The sequence below is a fragment of the Anas acuta genome, chromosome 1, assembly GCF_963932015.1.
Source record: "Anas acuta chromosome 1, bAnaAcu1.1, whole genome shotgun sequence".
NCBI classification, from domain to species: Eukaryota; Metazoa; Chordata; class Aves; order Anseriformes; family Anatidae; genus Anas; species Anas acuta.
Genome location: NC_088979.1, coordinates 144727709 through 144747596, shown reverse-complemented (window position 1 = coordinate 144747596; position 19888 = coordinate 144727709). Strand labels below are relative to the sequence as shown.

General features: G+C 40.1%; 1 protein-coding gene across 1 annotated transcript in view; it reads left to right on the top strand.

Annotated features, from left to right (window-relative positions):
- The window catches only part of AGK (acylglycerol kinase), a 29736-nt gene that overhangs the window by 7690 nt on the left and 2158 nt on the right, over nt 1-19888 (top strand). The window contains exons 3-14 of the mRNA XM_068662974.1: nt 638-717; nt 1920-1995; nt 3404-3496; nt 4469-4501; nt 6447-6541; nt 8597-8666; nt 9466-9545; nt 11612-11669; nt 13592-13739; nt 14534-14631; nt 15458-15528; nt 19795-19879. Of these exons, the coding sequence (XP_068519075.1) occupies nt 638-717; nt 1920-1995; nt 3404-3496; nt 4469-4501; nt 6447-6541; nt 8597-8666; nt 9466-9545; nt 11612-11669; nt 13592-13739; nt 14534-14631; nt 15458-15528; nt 19795-19879 (987 nt within the window). The remainder of the gene's footprint in view (nt 1-637; nt 718-1919; nt 1996-3403; nt 3497-4468; nt 4502-6446; nt 6542-8596; nt 8667-9465; nt 9546-11611; nt 11670-13591; nt 13740-14533; nt 14632-15457; nt 15529-19794; nt 19880-19888) is intronic.

Here is a 19888-nt window from a genome sequence, read left to right as displayed (position 1 = left end):
GTACAAATGGCTAAAAGGCACAAGAGGCTGCATGAAATAATTCTCAAGAAACTTAAAATGAAGACATTTGTTCAGAACTGGATTAAAAGATGAAGACGAATTCAGTGGTTGTAATAAAGAGACAGAAGGAGGGAAAAGTGTCTGAGAAAACAGTGGGCTTGCACATAGGTGAGGACAAACTCTCTGGTGATTATCTTTCATATTTTCAAAAACTTAAGCATAGAAAATACAAAAATAAGCAGATGAGATGTGAGAAATGAAGGACAGAAATGGAAAAAGCTGCAAGAAGAAGGTGGCAAGCAGGTGCATGAGAATTACATGGGAAAATCAAGTAACCTAAGAGTCAAGGATAGTTCTCCCTGGATCTCCCATACCAGAAAACTATAATTTGACAAAAAAAAAAAAAAGTTGGTTGAATTGTAAAACTGAGATAAAGATTTCTTATGACAATGCTGTCAGCTGTTGCTAAGAGTAGTGATCTTTGGATAGGAGACCTGTACAATGACTGCAGATGGAAGTCATTTGGTTGTCTTGTGGCTTGAAAGCCTCCTGACATTTAGGGAGATGCATTATTTTGAACTGCTTTACTAATCGCTTAAAAGAGAAACTGAACTGTGCTCTTTTTTTTCTTATTAAGGTTTTTGGCAACCAGCTGATTCCTTCCAGTATGCCACTGAAGAAAGCGACAGTGTTCCTCAACCCAGCAGCTTGCAAAGGGTAAAATTCCCCCTCCCCTACACTTCGTTCTGTTTTTCTAATCTGCCATTCACTATAAAAGCTGGCCAAATTTTTGAGCTCATTTTTGCCCCCCTCTGATGCCAAGCTGGTGCTGTGTAGCTATGCCAGAATATCTATCACCAAAAATAATACGATGAAGAACAGAAGTAGATGCTTGAGTTGAAAGAATGATTTTCAAATATATATACATATATATCAGTTTTCTCTTATTCTGTGTTTGGGTCTTTGTCATCCCTCCACATACCTTTGTATGTGGCACATTTACCTCCTCAAAAACTATAGAAATAAGTGATGACCTTGATTGCTTCAAGAGTTGAAGTTAGCCAGCAGTGATCTTACTTCTGTAGGAACCTGTCCTTGAAAGGGATGTGCCTACAAACTGGGAGGCTAAATATGGGCTGAGAGCAAGACTCCTGGAAGAGGTTAGCTACTGTTTTTGCATATTCATTAGTGGAAAACAGTTATCTTGGATATGATGTATGTCTATTTCTGCTAATCAGCTAAGCTATCAGTTGCATCTCAGTAATGATATCGGAGAAATGATGTATCTGACATGGGAGGACTTGAGCTTACGTGCTTTTATTCAAAACACCCATGACTAAAAAATGCATAGTGTCAATAAATTAAAGTCTCTGACTTGTGGTCTCATATTTCCACTTCTAAGTAATATATTGTTAATGAATGATTATTTCATTAAAAGCTTACAAGCATAAAATGCACGAGTCCTTTAACAAAAGAAGGTCAGATCAAATTTTGCTTCCAGACTTATTTAATAATCTGTAAAAGTAAATAAATATATATTTTTAATCTTCTGAAAATCCAAATGGACTTTCTTTGTTGTATTAAAGCCTGCTGCTCTGTAAGTCATTAATTTTTCTAATAAATCTCTCTCTGGAGATCTTGTTTTGATTTTTAAAATTATTTTTGTGGAAAGCCAGATAACCTTTTCTGCATTTATTAAAACTGTAACAAAAAAGCTGACATCTGAGATACGAGTCTAGAAATATAATACATTTGAAACAAATGAAATCTCATCTTTCCTGACTGGCAGGTCTGGTGACTGATTGTGTAGATTGTATGCTCTGTTTTTAACTATATTTCTTGTTGTTATTCATTTGTTTCTTCCTTTTTTTAAAAAAACTACCAGATTATTGAAATAGTTTTTCCTTGTTTTTAACTAGTAAAGCCAGGAACCTTTTTGAGAAGAATGCTGCTCCAATTTTGCACTTATCTGGCTTGGATGTAACTGTGGTTAAGGTAAGAACTGATAGGCTCTGTTAAAACAGATATATTGTCTGCTTTGCTTTCTGCTCATGAAGAACTGAAATTCAATTTGGGGTATATTTGAAATTCTTAGTTGTCCCATAGGCATCTGATGGGAGGAAATAATTACTGAGATTTTAAAATAGTACTTAATCTTTTTCGTTTTAATTCACAGTTAATTTACAAACTCTGTACTGACTTTTTAATTTTCAGCTAAAGCAGCACATGTACTTGTCTGACTGTCTAAAGCAGCCCTTCTATAATTCATGTTTGAGAGGAAAATCTCTAAATACTTGCGTGCTGGCTAGCAGTGCATGCCCATCACTGTTGAAACTGTCAGTTCTGCCTGCACTTGCAGAATTCAGAACTAAGGAACTTTGATGTGCAGTGGAACTCTTCAAATTAATTAAAAATAACCTTTTATTTTTCCACTACATTTTTTTTCAGTATATCCCCAGTTAATTCAACATCCCCATCACAAAAGTAGAAAACTGAGCTGTAAAGGCCTGAATTAGCAGAGGAGTTTTCATTGGAAAGAGAATAAAAAGTAAACATGAAGGGATTCTGATCTTTTTGCAGATTTTTGAGGCTGTGATATGTGGATTGTCTAGTAGTCACTATGTCTTGGCAGTGAAATACTCGAATATTTATCTTCCTGTCTTGGAATAATTTTCTAAGTTTTTGTTTAGTGTTAAAATGCTGCTTTTATTAATGCCTTCTTCTGTTCATTGAAAATACGTAGGCCTAGCCTAGGACCAAAAAATGTTTTGCAAGAATTGAAACTGACACGTTGTAACTTCAGATCTGAAAAGTTAGCAAAACAGGGCCAGGCTAGTAACTTGGGCTGAAATGTACCTGCAAAAAGCATTCATTTTGGAGAAAAAACAAAACAAAACACACAAAAAAACACTAGTTCTGGTGGTTTAGAAACTCAGTGTACTCTTTACTGCTGAAGCAGCTGTCAGCAGCTTCCTAGCTGCTGTTGGGCAGCGGCCTTTCATGTAGCTGCTCCTGTATTTCAGGAGATGCACTTGAGCACCTTGGCTGCTAAAGGTGACGGGACTTGTATCTGCAAGAGTGTAGTTTGCCTGTGGTTTTATTTAAATGTAAAACGATTTGGAAATTTGATTATTGCTGGATAATCTAGATCTACCGAATGAGAGTTACTATGGTATTCTTATAGGCTTTGTGTATGTGTGTTTACTTTTTGTATTGTACTAGGTACGGGATTTGTTTCATAAGGTGAAGAAATCTCAGTGAATGTAATGTAAGAAGTACACAGTACTTTGTGCTTATATGAGAATAATTATTAAACAAATGGGTAGATTTTTTTTTTTTCTACAGAAGAGAAACCCTAGAAATAATCACCTGAGTTCTCATGTTTGTATTTCTATTTCTTCAGACTGATTATGAAGGGCAAGCCAAAAAGCTGCTGGAACTGATGGAAAACACAGATTTGATCATTATTGCAGGAGGAGATGGCACAGTACAAGAGGTACTTCACGAGCTTTGTCCTATTTGTTGAGATTCATAGCCAAGCTGAGGGTGAGAAGATTGAACCCGTGTAATACAACGACGTCACAACAGCTAGTCCTGAAGATTTGTCTGTTTCAGCATCCATTTTTTCATTCAATATTTTGAGCTTCTGGGAAAAAGCAAACTGCGATAGCTGTTTTTTGCCTAAAAGTGATGATGGGAGATGGGGTGGGGAACAAGAATGTCTGACATTTTCTCATTTTAGAATGGGAAAAATATGTGGGGAGAAATGTTTCCAACTTTTTCTTTCTGTGCAATGTAGCTCTAATGGTTTAATTTTCAAAGTTTATTACTAGCCTATCTGTACTGCCCAGGATGAATGTGTTTTTTGCAAAGTGGGAATCAAATAATTTAAAAATTAAGTGGGAGTGATGCCAAAGCATGTTATGCATTTAATAAATGTCTGTTGTCAAGACAATTAATGACAGGAGCAAACTGCCAGCGTAACTGGGGAGTACTCTCTTTCAAGGCAGGTTGTTTTTCTGTTAAAGCATTTCCAGGAATGCTAACTACTGGCTTCATAAGGCAATGGCTAAATGAAGTACAATGACTTTAAAAGAAAGTGGTTGGAATACATCTGCTAATTTCTCCTGAGCTTAGAATTTATAATTCTTAATCACACACTGACCAGTTGTGGTTCTTGCATTTATACAGAAGGGACTTATTTGGGTTTGTTCAGTGTTAAAGCATTTACACTGGCATCAGTTGTGGTGCCAGCATATACTCATAAGCACTCAGAACCCTGCTGTTCCCATCATGTTTGCACACTGAGTGTGCCTCCTTTCCCATGCAAGCAACAGTCGCGTGTTCCAAAAGAGAAGCTGTTCCTTAAATCTTTTCAAAAGAATCAATTTGTATATGCATTTCATCGCTTTCTACTGCAATTGCAAAATAAAATTCTCCAAGATTAAGACTTTCCCATGTTTTTCAGGTCATAACTGGACTTCTCCGCAGAGCTGATGAGGTGAGGAAGTCTGTCACTTTTAGGATTTTGTCTGTTTCTTAGGGAAAGTGTCTTGTGTATCCACTGTGTACCCTTGGTCCCAGTTTTTTTCTGCAGATAGTGTGGCTTACTAATCCCAAGCCAGCGTGCTGCATGATAAGTCAGCCATGCTAGTGTCCTGCAATTCTTCCCATTGGTCTTCATTCCCTTTCTCACGGAGTGCAGTGGCTCCCAAGCCTCGACTTTGGGAAGCTTCCAGCTTCAGAGCAGGGATTGTTGAGAAGCCAAATGCACAACTTTCAAAGATCCATAGACAGCTGTATGTGCTGCTTTGTTTTGCAGAAGCATTGGGCAAAAGTACTTGTTTTTCTTGTATTTATAGAGGCTTGAAACTGAATTTGCTTATGGCTGTGCTCCTGTTGTTTTATGGTTGTTTTGCCATTTTTTCAAGCTGTGAATACCTGCCTATGTAGATGGCTATGGAAAGCAAATTGTAACCTCTCAAGGTGGAACACTCAGAATGGAAATGAGAGAGATTTTTCTTTTCAAAGAGGGAGGACAGTGTTATCGAAGAAAGGAGGGGATCATTGTTCCCAAAACCTTCCGGCAAGAGCTGGCAAAAACTCAATTAAATGATCCAGACAAGATTACGATGATATACTTGGCAGCTAGAATTGCATCTCTTTAGGCAGTTGCTTTGTCTGAATGTGACAAGAGAAGCTCTGCAACTCTGCCAGTGTTTTTAAGGGGGTGCTAGCTGAATTAGTTCTGAGGCATCAGTTTTTTAAATTTAGTATTATTGTAGCTGATCCCTGAGACCTCTATAATCTAAAGATTCTGGAAGAAAAATTTGAGAGGCTTTACTGGCTAGTTCTTCATCTCTATTTTTAACTTATCATCTTGATATAGTTGGGATTGATTTGCATAGAAAATTCTGCATCCAGCACTATTTTCGGAAGAGTAGTGCATTGTAGTATTGCCATCGTGTCTGTGGCCAAAGAATTCTCCTCATCCTTCATATCACTCTGTCCTACGAGTAGGGATCTGTAGTTCAGCCCCCTCACTCTGTGCTCTGCTTCCCTTTTTACTCGGGTACGTCATACCACAGTTGTCTGGATAAGAAGAGCCTGTGCAAGGTATTCCAGAAGCGTTGGTCCTAGTGGCCAAGGGAGCAGAGCCTGACTGACTAAGCTGTGAATTCTCAAGAAAATGAGAGAGGGGTGTTGGGAGCATGTTAACACTTGCAGGTGAGACAGAGATAGCAAGGGAGAGCAGGTGGGCATGAAGTGAGAGGGATGTTATCTAGCCAGTGGGGATTGCAGTATCGTGGCACTGCTAGGAGCACCACCCCAGAGGGAGATGGTACATTGTGATATGCAGTGCTTCACGTTGATTTGCTGAAACATTCCACAAAGCACAGCTTATTTTGAGGTGCAGTGCAATAACTTACTCCTTCAACAAGCCCTTTTACTGAACTGTGGCACAGAAAAATAACATGGTCAATGATTTCCAAAAATTAGACCTTCTGCTGCCTCATCACTTGGATGCCAGAGGAATCAATTAATTTCCTTTCCTTAACTGAGAAAATGTCTTTGCCATGCAAGAGTATTCTATCAGATGGGGATTTCGGCAATGGTAAATGAGATGCAGAGCTTGCGCTGCCACCATCAGTATTAAGAAAGATGGCAGATTGCTGACAGAACCCATGCATTAGTTAGGACGTGTCTGCCAACCTGCATGTAACAATGCTCGTAATGATTACAGAGAGCTCCTTTGTACCCTGTTGGCAGCGGTGGGCTCAGAGACTCGGCTGCCATGTTCTGAGTCATTATGTGTTACTGCCTCATTTAAGGAGGTGCCTGGCAGCTTAGTGCCAAAGGGGTGATATCAGACACAGCTGTGATCTCCACACAGAAAGCTTCTTTCAGCTGATGCAAATGGTAATTTACTCCCCTTATGTGTCCAGGCTGCCTTCAGTAAGATTCCTATAGGATTCATACCACTTGGAAAGACCTGTACGTTGAGCCACACGCTCTACCCTGAGAGCACGAACCAAGTTCAGTAAGTATTACACCTTTCTGAAACACCTCTTCTGTTTGTTTTCAAGGAGCCATGCATCTTGGTAGTTTGATGCTTTCTTTTTCTTCTGTGTTACATAGAAGTTGGCAGTCTCTGGGGAGCCTGATCCTTCTCTGGACTTGCTTGTGTTAATGACTTCCAAAAGCTGACTAAAAATTAAAAGAAGGAAAAGTATGTATCATCAGAGCTTAAAATTGTTTACTGTGGCTAACTGCTCTTTGACTGTGTGATGCTGAGTTTGGCATGTTTCAAAAAACGAAAAACCCAAAACCAATAAAAAAAAATGATCAGTAGAATCAAACCTATTAGGAACGTTCAGAAATACAATAGCAAGGATATGAAACCAAAAAATTCCTTTTTTCCAGCCCTTCTTCAGTTAAAGAATTCTAGAAAACAGTTCCCACGTAGCCTGCTATGTATCTGCATTGTAAGGCAGATGAGTGCCTCCGTGGGAAAGGTTGGATCCCATTACTGACTTCAGAGTTTCTTGCCCTTCACTGTGACTGCAGCTGTCCAACGACCTGACTCTTACCTATCAGCACCCTTGATGTGACACAGCCTGGCAGTATCTGTTGCTTGTGTTTCAGTTTGGTGCAAGATTGTTGTGTTTTAAAATACAAAGTCTGGTCAGCTAATCTTTTTTTTCCCCACACATTCCTTTTCGATTTACATTCCTCTCCTCCCATACTAACGAATATATTTCTCCTTGCTACTGAAATCTGTTCACTCTGGTTCTCCCAGTAACTCATTAGCATTCTTCTTTGCGGAACCCTTGCTGGTATCCATCATACATAAAATCCACGAGCCAACTGGCATAACATCCTTCATTAAAACCACCAGAGTGCTTTGAAGCTCAGCAAGATGGACAAGGCTGTAATCAGCAGCGAAGATTAAAATAATAATTTATGTTTGGGTTCTAAAGAAGCTGTGTGAAATGAGTGATCTTCTTGTCCCCAGGTAATGAACTGTGGAAGTTAGACTGCAGCGTATTGGTGAAGTTGAAAGGAATTTGGTCAATAGGCTGCTTAACAACCTACACCAGTAACAGAACCTGACTTAAGAAGTGCAGAAGTGATATTTTAAAAAGAAATTCTTAGGTTTTGGTTCCTTCGTCACTATTAGATCTTTCCTTTGGAGTGTAGGAATTGCAGAGGTCTTACAGAAAGGTATGAATTAGGAGAAAAGAAGGCCCAAGGGAGTACCAGCTTCCTTCTCTATCCAAAGTGTGATTAAGCCAAGGGTAATTTTTGTTGCTGATTCACATAGGTAGTTGGATCTGAAAGCTGCGCTTGGTTGTGGGTTTTTTGTTTGTTTGTCTTTCTTTCTAGCTGAAACACATGAATTATGCACAATATGGAACTTAAATTTACCTGAACCTAGATTATTTTTTTTCCTTAAAAAAAAAAAAGGTTTTAATGATATATATGCTTCAAGGTCTGAAGCCACCTTTTATGACATGAAGTAAGAATTATCTTAACTAATGTCCACAACATAATGGAGACCAAAACAATGTGACCGCTGCTGATAGGTAGATTTATGTTGATTAAAAACTTCAAGTTAACATACAGAGGTAATACAGTCCCAGACACAGTGAATTGAGACCAGTCTCATACCTGTTTGCTTCCCTCTGAGATTATTACACTTGCCACCAATAAAATAAAGCCATGTTTTGATCCATAGATACAGCCAAAACAGCAGGTAACTGTTCCTTGATGATCTGGCACTTCTCTGGAAAGCTTTGTCTGGGAATCTCCTTTTGCTTGTCAGAAGTTTTCCTGCTTGTTAAAATGAAGGTTTCGTCACATGTTGCAGCCACCTACTTTGCTTTTTGATTTCAGAGAGGCACAGCACTTTGTCAGAGTTCTTTTCTTGGGGCTGTATTGTGGTTACTACAAGAAAAAGCCCCACCAGAATTGGTAGTGGGGCCTGCAAGATAAAATTAAAGCATAAATAATTTTAAAACGTATTCTTTTTCATTTTAAGTGTATTCTTTCTACCTGTTTGTTTTCCTTTTCTTCCTTCTCTTTTGTTTTGCAGGCATATTACTAATGCTACATTGGCCATTTTGAAGGGAGAGACAGTTCCACTTGATGTCTTGCAGATCAAGGTAAAAGCACCCGTTTGTTTGGCATCCAATATTTCTAAAACTTCCCTACTTTCATGTAGTTCTGTTTAAATAGACTAATTTTCCTCTGTGTAAAGCTGTTGTGAATTTTATATTAGCTTATGATATCAGCAGTTTGGTTGGCAGTCATTTCTCCACTGTGTGCTGTGACATCAGCTGGTTTAAACTGGAGAAAACACTTGAATGCCTGAATGTATTTTTGGGAGGCTTAGAGAGTTCTGACGAATGCAAAACTTACTAATGCTGATGTTTCTGTGGAAATGGTGAAAGATAACAATAGCTGTCTAAGCTGTTTTAATAAATTCAAATGTATTGTTGAATTAATAGCTTTCTTTTTTAAACTGAAATATGTGAAATGGAAAACTTTTGACTGTGCCCAGTATGTTTCTTTTTTTAAAATATCTATTATTTTTCTGTTGTGTTGTAGAATAGACATTTTTGCAGCAAGAGCTTAATGTTGCTGTACAAGATCACCTTGCTTTTGGCTGACACTATCCACGAAACTAAATGCTGTTGCTGGGTGTGCAGTCAAGATCAGTCAACCTCTTAAAATCTTTACCTCTTGTATTTCTCTCTGGGAGTAAATGGAATGTGTAATACTTAAATCCTGCTTAACCTTTAATGCTGTTAGCTATTTATCATACCTTTCCTGCAAAATTTCTCTTTTGGGATTAATCAGAAATCAGTTTTTATATAGAAATGATATTTTTCTAGTTTCAAAAAACAAAGTTGGAAAAAAGGTAAGAGAACGTAATTTTGCACTGTTTAATTTTCTTTACAGGGGGAAAAGGAACAGCCTGTGTTTGCAGTGACTGGTTTAAGATGGGGATCTTACAGAGATGCAGGAGCTAAAGCTAGCAAGTAAGAAAACACCATTCTTTTGAGGCTGTACCTCTTTTAGCATCTTGTCTAAAAAGAAATACCCCCCTGTTGTAAAGAAGTCTTTTTTGAGTGAAGACTTTTGACAGGCAGAAGCACCCACTCCTTTTAGGTTTATCAGTACACTAAGTATAAGACATGTCAGGATTTTTGTCATTTGAAATAATCATTTATTTAATGCTGACTATTTCTTAAAGTATTTCCTTTCTGCTTGCCTTTTGGTGCCTATCTCTGGAACTTCATTCAGATTGGATCAGTGGGAAAAGCTGTCCCTTGAGGAAAGTCTAAGTAAAGTAGTTGACCATTGTTTTTCGTCAACTGCCAATGAAAAGATGCATGCAGACTCTGTAACTCAATTCCAATGAGGAACATCAGATGCAGTAGAAATGCCCTTCAGTTCTTGCCAGGAGTGGCGTGGATTGTACTGTCTGAGGACTGTTTTCTGAATGCTAAACTAATAATTGTTGGGTTTTCTCCAAATGGACCTTTAATATGCCTCTGTCTGTGTATCAAATGACCGGCGTTATCTGGTGAAGGAGCAGCAGGGCCAAATCAGCTCACTTCTCAGGCTGCTAGAGAGGAATTGCAGCACGGACTGCTGCTGCACAGCCGTAAGGAAATGAGGTGTGTTTTGAGAATGAGCTATCTGTGAGGAAGCAGGAGGTAGCAGGCCTCTGGAGTCTGGTAGATATCTGAGTAGGTTTGAGAGGTGATGTGGGATGGGAGAGATGCAGTAAATAGCCCTTGGCTATGTCAGCAGATGCTGACTTGTCTGTGCTGTGAGCTATCCTGCTAATTGCAGCCCCAGGATTAAGGAAGAGCACTTCTTGCCCTTCCGTGTTCTTACTAGGCTTGCCTGTGCCCTGTTTCATGCCTAGTGTTGGCCTAGGCAAGGTCTAGTCACATTTTTTCCTGCAGCAGTTGCCTTTCATAGGAGTCTTGGAGCGTGTGCTGGAGGTATGACAGCACCTTTTGTACCTGGGGCAGTGTGAACAACTTCAAGCCTTTTTTAACATGAATGGTTTTGGATGCACACAAAACATGCCCAGCTTGGAAAGCACTTCAGCCACAAATGAACGGGGGCTCAGTGTGCTTGAGATAAGAGCCCAGTGTCCTTGTCCTCTTCTTATGCTTCTCCATAAGCATACAGTTTTGGTCCCTGTTGGCCTGTCAAAGAGGGGATATTGGGCTATGTAAACATTTAGTGTGTTCCAGGACAGCTGAAAAAAAAAAAAGGCATCTACTGCAAAGAGAGTTGATCAGTAAGACACAGTTCCAGAACTGTCTGGCTATCCCTTAGCTAAGTACTATTCTGGTGGAGACATGGTGATGTGCTTTGTTTTTGAGGCTTTATTATTTTACAGGCAATTTCATGGCTTGATGAGAATGGTGTGACTGTCGCATGCCTTAATAGTTAATGATATCCTTACATCTCCAATACTGTTGAGCTGATGGAGTTTAATGTGCTTTGTTGACCTTCTTTGATGCAACACAGTGATCAAAATGTGTACCAAGCCTACCTAAACGTAATCACATCTTTAGATTGTATACAATATTTCATAGCTGACAGGAGTTTTATTTTTTAAAACATTGATTTTGATCTGAGAGTACTTTGGGGCAGATGAATGTTTTCTGGTTCTGTTCTCTTGACGCTTAAGCTGCTGATTTTTGTTTGTTTCCTTGTTTCCTCCAACCTTATTCTTTATGGGATATTGTGGAGGTATTGTGCATCCCATCAACAATTAGATCATAGACTTTTAAATTTTTCCTATTTGTGTTTTGTAACTAGGTAAAATTCTGCTACTGAGATGTCAGGCTGCCTGTAGAGAAGATTGTATACCTCATTTCGGTAGTCTGTAACTCCAGAAAGGGATGTCACTGCTAAGCTGCTGCTGCTGTGTAGATACTTGTAGTATCATGAAGCTAAAGCTGTAGGGGAGCACTAACTTCAGCGGCAAACAACTCTGCTCTAACTTGAAGCAAGGTTTCTCCCTTTCCCCAGTATCATCTCCTGGATATCTCAGAAGTTCTGTCTGTTCTTTTTTCAGGTACTGGTACCTTGGACCTCTGAAAACTAAAGCAGCTCACTTTTTCAGTACTTTAAAGGTAAGAATAATTGGGGGAAGTGTTTATAATGGTTGTATAGATGAGAAATGAAAAGGCTGACTGTGCTTTGTATACGTTATCTGTATTTTTTTTCTGAAGTTCTGGTACCAATATATAAATTGGGAATGAAACTCAACTCATTGAAATATGTAGCAGTTGGTATAGACTTAATTTATGAAGAGATGAAGGGGAGGCAGAATACCTTTTAAAAATACATAATTTCTAAAGATCTGTTGCTGCAAGGTCACCAGGGGGAGCCAGTAACCATTTTTGAAGCTGGAGAGTGGTAGCGGTGCTGAACATAACCATTAAAGTGCTCCGTCACCTTTTCTAAACAGTCTTTCTTACAAAAACATTTCATTCTGATTTATTCATCTGGCAGAGCTGTCTATAATTAGACTGCTCATGAATGTTGATAATCAGGCTTCCATGTGTAGTAAAATGAACATGAAGATTAATAGCTTTTATTTTACCTTTAACTGTTGCTTTAAAATGATCCTGGAAAATTAAAAATTTGACCTGCATGAAAGATGAGGCATTTTCATTCGCATGCCTTTCTCTTCTCATATAAGGAGCCTCATGAAAAGGCTCTGGAAATACCCAGGAGCTGCGATGGTAGATGAGATTGTGCAGCCATGGAGTTAAGGCTGTAATACATTCATGAAAGATTTCCACCCCGTTCCCTGTCCCCAAGAGATTTGAGATGATGATTTTGTGTGCTGGTAATCTAGGTAGAAACCTATTCTTCACCTCTCTCCAACCCCTTTCTCACTTTTATTGAGGTCTTAGCCTCGGTGAGCGGCACTGATAGTGAGTCTCACTGGTGAGTTATCCATTGTACATTTAAAAGATATGTTTAACCTGCTGAAGGTTAAAGAGAAGTGCCTACTTTTACTGCTATTAAGATAAAAAAGTTTCTTCCTGATCTCCCCCAGTTGTGCTCTCCATTGCTTTATGTGCCTCCTATGTTATCATTTTGTTAATTTGGGTAAGAAATGGCTCCAGCGTGTTGAGTTTAATCTTATCCTAGCTTTTCTTTGCAGCTGTGTGCTTTATCATTGCTGGGTTTGCTGTAGCTCTCCTTTGAAAGGGCAATACATTTTAAAAAAAGATCCTATTATTCTATCCATACGTCCTCTATTTTAAGCATTTTCAGAAATTAGTTTTAAAATTAAATGAGAGGAAATAAACTTTGCCAGCAGCTGGAGGCTTTCAGGAGCTAAGGTTCTGCTGTAGGTCATCACTTTCTGGCAGTGGATCTGAAGCATCACTGAGAATAATGTAGTATTTCTTTTCCTCAGATCTTTATAAAGCTCACCTGACTTGCCTTAAGACCCATTGTGTGCACCTGTCTAGTCAGGTGCTCTAATAAGGTCAGATCTCCATTGTTTAAGGTGCCAAAAGACAAAGGCTGGCCAGATTTTTGTGCCCCTTGGCTGCACACAGCACTGTTGTCTTTGCCTGTTTGCACTAGACCCTGTTGTGCCGCTCTCTTTGAGGTTGCCTTGATGCCACGCAGAAAACAATTGTGCTTTCAGACATTACTCTTGACCTTGCCAGTTTTGGTTGTTCCCTCAGAAGTAGCTGTGTCACCCTACCCAGCACTGGCAGCAAAAAAAACACTTCCTTTTACCCTCTGCTTTTGGTAGGGAAAGTATCCCGCTTCTGTTTAGGGAAGGAGTGGGTTAGAAGACTTGGGAACTGGGGCTGATCTTTCTCAAGCTGCAGAGATGTCATTTCGCATAGGAATCTGGAGCCTGAAGAGCCAAAAAGTAGGCTGAGGCCATGGCAGGATCTGGGTAGCTCTGAACGAGTGCTTGTGAGCACAGAATAAATCGGCTGAAGGACTAAGCACAATAAACAGGCAGGTGCTCAACGAAAGGCCCTCTGTCTCTTGTGTTTGCTTTCCATGTAAATCCAAGGAATGGCCTCAGAAACGTCAAGCTGACCTCATGTACCTGGGTCCAACTGAGAGACCTCCAGAAGAGCCAGAGGAGAAACCGTCCAGACCTCCTTTGTATGTGAGGCTTTACAGGCGACTTCGCTTATACTGGTCACCTCCCCGAAAAGGTGAAGTGGGTGTATTTTGGTGTAAAGTTACAGACAGCCTTTGTTTGTCTAATCAATCAGAGCTGTGGGTGCTTTTTACTTACTTTTTTTTTCTGCATTACTTTTCCACTGTCTTACTACTTTCCCTTTCCTTTTTTTTTTTTTTTAATTAACATTTAAGTTGTGACTTTGTCAAGATAGTTACAGTGGCGTTTGCCAGAAATGGAATGGGTAGTTCAGTCAGTGCTTGTGGTCTCATAAGCAAAAGTGGATTTGTGAAGAAGCCAGTATGTGCAGTGGGCTCACAGTTGCTTGTTCCTAGTAGAGGCTTGTCACCTTGTCACCTAGTAGAGGTGATTTAAATAGAAGTATTTAGATAGAAGTGACCCGTATGTGAGAACTGAACCCTGGGGTTTTCTCTTATAGAAGGTACATGTTATCACAGCATCCTGAACACTGGATTTTTTTTTTTATTTTTTTATTTTTTTATTTTTTTTTTCTGGTAGCAGCACTTCATGTTCCTGTAATGCTAGTTCAGGAGATTTGTTAATCCTTGGCATAAGGATTTACAGGGCTGCCAGGTAATACGCTTGATAGTCTTTCATGTTGCTGTGTTAATGCCAGTGTTTTTTTTTTTTCCTTCAGTACTCCCCCCCCAAAAAAAAATGTGATGTTTGAAAGAAGGAAAGCTAGTGGTCACAATGGGTCAAAGTGATTTTTGTGGCTGGCGTTGATGTTTTGTGCTTCACAGCAGTGAAATGATGATCTGTATAAGTAAATTCCCTTTAATGTTATATTCTGTTTCTGATTCACAGAAATCCCCCAGGAGGCGGCCCCAGAGGACTGGGAAGAACTGAAATTATCCACCATTGAGTTTTCCATTGCAACTCAGAACAGACAGCTTGATCTGACGGTAAGACTGTAGTATAACTGGATTCCAAATGCTCCCTGCCCACACAGGTTTTGTTTCTTGCTAAATTCTCGTTCTTTTGTCTAAATAATTCATTGCCCTGTGCAAGTAAAGGCCCATGATTGAATCTAGGAGTGGGCAAACTTCAGAGCTGGTGTAAAAGCAAAAGCACTGGAGACTTAAATAAAAATGAATGTGGTGAGATCAGGAGGAGTCTATATAACAAGAAAGTTTCACTAAGCAAACAAAAGCTTTAGGGTTACCCAGGAGGAAACAGGGCATTGAAGTGGACAATCCTTTCCTTCTTGACCCATGGGAGAGTGGAAATTGGATACATAAGTACTTCAGTTTTATAAGCGGGTGCTGGAATGAAGCTGTGGGCATGAATGACTGCCAGGAAGTGTGTTTTTTTTTTTTTTCTCTCTCTTCTGACTCACAGAGCAAAGAATTAAAAAGAACTAGCACTAAAGAAAGGACAGGGGCTACCATGAGTTAGAGGACAGTAAATGCAGGTGGTTGTGGAAGAGCAAAACACCTCCCACCAGACCAGGCTGCACAAGGCCCCATTCAGCCTGGCCCTGAACACTTCCAGGGATAGGGCATCCACAGCTTCTCCAGCTTCTCCGGGCAACCTGTGCCAGTGCCTCACCACCCTCATAGGGAAGATTTTCCAAATCTCAAGCTGAGAAAGGAAAAAGCATGAAATGCAGAAATGCATCTGCCTCCTTTTGTGAGACTCAGAACTGGGCATTTTTGCAGTATCATGGATGTGACATTTTGAAATGTTAACTGCTTCATTTCTGAATCTTTTTTTGTTGTTGTTGTTTAGCGCACTGAAGACTTCATGGATATTTGCATTGAAGCAGATACTGTCAGCAAGGGACAGTTTGTGAACAGAGGGTGAGTATGGGAAGGCTGCAAAAAGATGTCCAAATCTCCATACAAGTCAGAGTGCTAATTTTGAGGAGTTTTATGTTTCTCCCTTACTTTGTGCTTCAAAATTCCAAAGCAGAGGTCATCAGTCAGTAATGCTTTATGGAGGTTACTGGTTTTGTTCTTCAAAATTCTTACTAATTTAATATTAATATTAATACAAGGCAGATCAGTCTACCTTGAGTTCTTCCTGGCCTCTCAGTTTCCTATACCTTTCACCTCTTTCTCCACTGGTATTGAATGATGATGCTTCGAAAACACTGTCATAACCCAGAGCTTTGTAGGCAGCCCAAAAGACTTCAGAATCTTTTAGCCCTAGCTGCTCAATGGTTTAAGAGAAGGGTCACAGAGCTGACGTGTTTGTACTATCAGTACCTGGAATTTTTGCACTCTGATAAGATAGGCCCAGCTTTTAAATGAAAGGCTCTCTTGGCTCAGTAACTTCTCTGAGATATGAGATCTGAGCTGGAGGAACTTTAGGAAGATGTGAATTGAAACAGTGACTTTAACTAAATGTGTTGGTGCTCCCTGTATGTGGAGCAAGGAGGCTGCAGGTGTGAAGAAGAAGCATGGAGAAAAGGAGTGAACACGTATTGCCTTACTTATGCTTGGAATGCTGTCTTGTAATGTGCTTGTTTATCTGCTATCACCAAATACAAATCAGAGCTGCCTTTTCCAGCTCCTGCGTACTGTTCCACTAGCAAATACATTGCATCTTCCATGCAGTTTTTATTAGCAATTGATTTTCCTACTAAATCCAGTCCTACTAAACTCTTATATGTTACTGTTATATTTGCTAATTCTGTTTTCTGGTCTTAGGGCCCCCTCTAGTGAAATCAGATGGGAAGATAGGAATACATTTTTACCTGGTTGTCATCACCCTGAGTTCCTGCATATGTGTCTTGTTTATGACAGTAATAGCAGCAGCAGGCCCCTTATTTGAGCATCCCATGAGCCTCAGGGGGAATAAGATCTTCTGATGTATGCATGTACAGTGGATTCGGATGCTTGCTGCAACTGCTTTTAAGTTGCATGAGCCATGTGGACCATATATGCTTGAGAGTGAAATCTTTGTTTTAAAGATTGCAGAAAGGAAAGGAAGAGGAGATTTTCCCATTAGCAGCAAGAGGAGTTTGACCTCTTAAGGGGAAAATGAAAGAGACAGCATACAGGGTTCTTGAACGCTTTGCTACCAGAAAAAACGTGGGTGATTTGGGGTGATTTAAGGGAGAGGTGTTCAAATGTACACCCGGTGTGCAATGTCTCCCACGTGAACTGGGCATGCTTCATGCAGTAGTGTGTCACGTTCTTCTGACTGTGGTTACACTGCTATACAGAAAAAGCCTCAGTTGAGGGGTAATGTGCCCTGCTGGCTAGCTAATCAGAGGCAGTGCCGAAAGCTTTGAGCTGCTTTTCAAGCAAAGTTCAAAGAAACAAGATCTTTTGATTAAACACTGCCCACTGTCTGTAGGTAACAACAAAAGAGAAAGAGGGGTGTATGTGGTGGAGCAACAGGAGGGACCAGTTACTTCTGCAGAGACGAGTCAGAACAGAAATAAAGTGCCCTCTTTTTGCAAGGCAAAATCAGGGTGTTCAGAGTGGCTCTCCACTGTGCAGTGAATGCCTTTTTGGAGCTGCGTTTGAATCAAGCCCTTGTTACAGGTTCCCCCATGCCTAGCACCAGCAGGGTTTGCCTTTAGAAACGTATGAAGCTTTTGTTTGTTTGTTTTGGTTTTGCTTGTTTTGTTTTCAAAGCATAGTTCTAAACACCCAGAATTTGGAGGAGTTGAGAATGTTTTCAGGGAAAATACTATATCAGTACAGTTAACAAGTTATTTTTCTGTTGAAGAGGACACTGACATGATCTGGTCAGAACTGGTAGATCACAGAAACCATGCATCCTGCAGGGGAAACTACAACGCAGGCTCAGGCATTGTGTTTGTGTGGTTGGAGGCAATGCATCAGAACGCTGGAGGGCAGCTGCTGTAGAATCTCAAAGAAATCCCAAGTTTATAGAAGCACCTGCCGGCTGTGGATCAGATTTGTGTGAACAAGAGCATCTGCAGTGGGTGTAGAGGCGATATTTCAAATGAGGCAGGGGAAGAGCAGGTGGTTATGCAGTAGTGTTTGCTAGGAAGTGCTGAAGGGAAGACAGAAAGTGTAGCACCAGTTATCTATGTCCTGATAGCCAGCTCAGATTCTGTATCTTGGAACACGGAGAGCAGTCACTCCAGGGCATGAGTGCAGTTACCAGCTACAGTGTAGAAAAACTTTGTTTTTGTGTTTTTGTTACAGAATTTCACATCAGCTGATTTTGAAGATGAGAACTAGGTTAAAATTGTGTTTTATCTACAGTAGGTTCTCTTTGCGTGTATTTTTGTCATTCAGTGTGTGGAATAGGATAAGATGATCAATTGAAAATGTTGCTATTGTGCTTTATTCTTGCTCCTGTTTTGCTTTGCTGTCTTGTCTTGAGTAAGGAGCTGAATCACATGGAAGTGATTCCTGATCCCTTTACACAGGGTCACTAGATAGACACAACTCCTCCTGCAGTGATTGCCTATTTGCTTCTCCTAGCATTCTCCCTTGACTAATCCTTAGTTACGTATCTCATCCCTGTTGAGCTTATCTTGATCCCATATTCGCATTTATGTAGAGCCTCGTTTACCTCTGTTAATCAAAAAAATCTACGTGTTCACCAGAGTGCAGTATCTGGGACCTTGTATGTTAAACTTTGAACAGATTAAACCTTAAGCAGAGAATCTTGCTGCTTGTTTGTACAGCACTGTATAAACTGACAGTATTGCATGCCAGCAATGATTTATAATTTATATTGCCAGGAGGATGTTTAATTCCCTCACAATCACTCATTAATCTTTTAGTACATACATATTGGATTAAAACCAAATTTCCCATAGTTAATATTGCTTTTGTCCTTCCCTGCCCTTTCCTTTAGTGTCTTTGCTTTTCTTCCTTTGTCTTTGGTAATCCTCACCTGTTTAAGTCTTTCTCTCTGGGATTTTCTGGAATTTTAAAATGAGCATACGTTCCTCTGGGCATGGATTATTTGGTGTATAGGGTGTGTCTGACACGTTTTTGTGATTTTTTTTTTATGGGGACAACATGAGGTTATTTAAATACATGTATAATCTACTTCGATATCAGCCAACAGAACAGAGTAGCTGGGGACAGCTGGCATTGCCTGTCCAAGAAATACCTGTGGCAACTGTGCTTGAGAGCTGTGGTATATTAGCCACGTAACTGCTGTCCGCTTTACTGTCTGTGTGTTGTTGTCTGTCTGGAAAGGAGGCCACATTGAGCATGGGATGTGGTGTACCTTGTGTGAAAGGTGACCCAAAGGGTTGCGTGCTTTCAGTCAGGAGACCAGGGAGAGGTCAGCATACCCAAGCATTTGTGTGCACTGTGCAGCAGCACGCACTGAAAAGGAAATGCACCGTGCTCGTCTTCAGCGGTTGATGCAGTGACAGGACAGCAACCTCAGGCTTGAAACAGACCAAATTGCACTTGTACCACCAGCCTCCTGAGACAAGCAACTGCCTTCTAGGTGCTCCCACTCAACATCAGCAAAAGTAGGAAAGCAGCACTTCTCAAAGTGCTGTGTGTAATCAAGAATCTCATGGGCACCAGAAGAGAGAGAACAACTGAGAAAACTGCATTCAGTTTATCCATTCCAAACAGATAATCTGCTGGTTTCTACACAAGAATGATGAAAAGGAACTAGTTAGAAGCCATGCTGAGTGGTGGCGATGTGAGAAGAGGGGATTTTTTGTTTGGTTTGGCTTGATGATAGTTTAGTGGCTCAATATAGCTATCAGGGGTTTTTTTGATTAGATTTTTTTAAGTTGCTGGTAAGTTACATGGGTGCAGGGAATTTGAGGAGATGGTAGCCATCCAGTGTGGGAGCTGTAGAGTTCTGCATGTAAGCAAGGAGCACAAAAGTGTTATGAAAGTACAAGCAAATATATTCAGTGAACCTCGGAGCAGAAGTTGTTTGCAGTCTGTCAGTGCATACTGATATGTATTGATTGCAGCAGAAGAGGCAATGTCTGTTTTATTTTCTCACAGTTAAGCCCACAAGTATTTGTATATGTATATAACCTCCAAGTTTACCAAATGCATAGTGATTTACCAACGCGTAATGATGTGTCAGCTCTAAAAATAGCTGTTTCTGACAGAACTTTCTCCTTACCTTGCCTCTTTTTGTTTGAACAGAAGTCAAAAGATGCGTGATCCACATACGTGCCCTGAAGGGAGTCAGTGCATCCAAGCCAGCAGATGCATCTTGCAGCTTCCAGAGGTAAGAAGT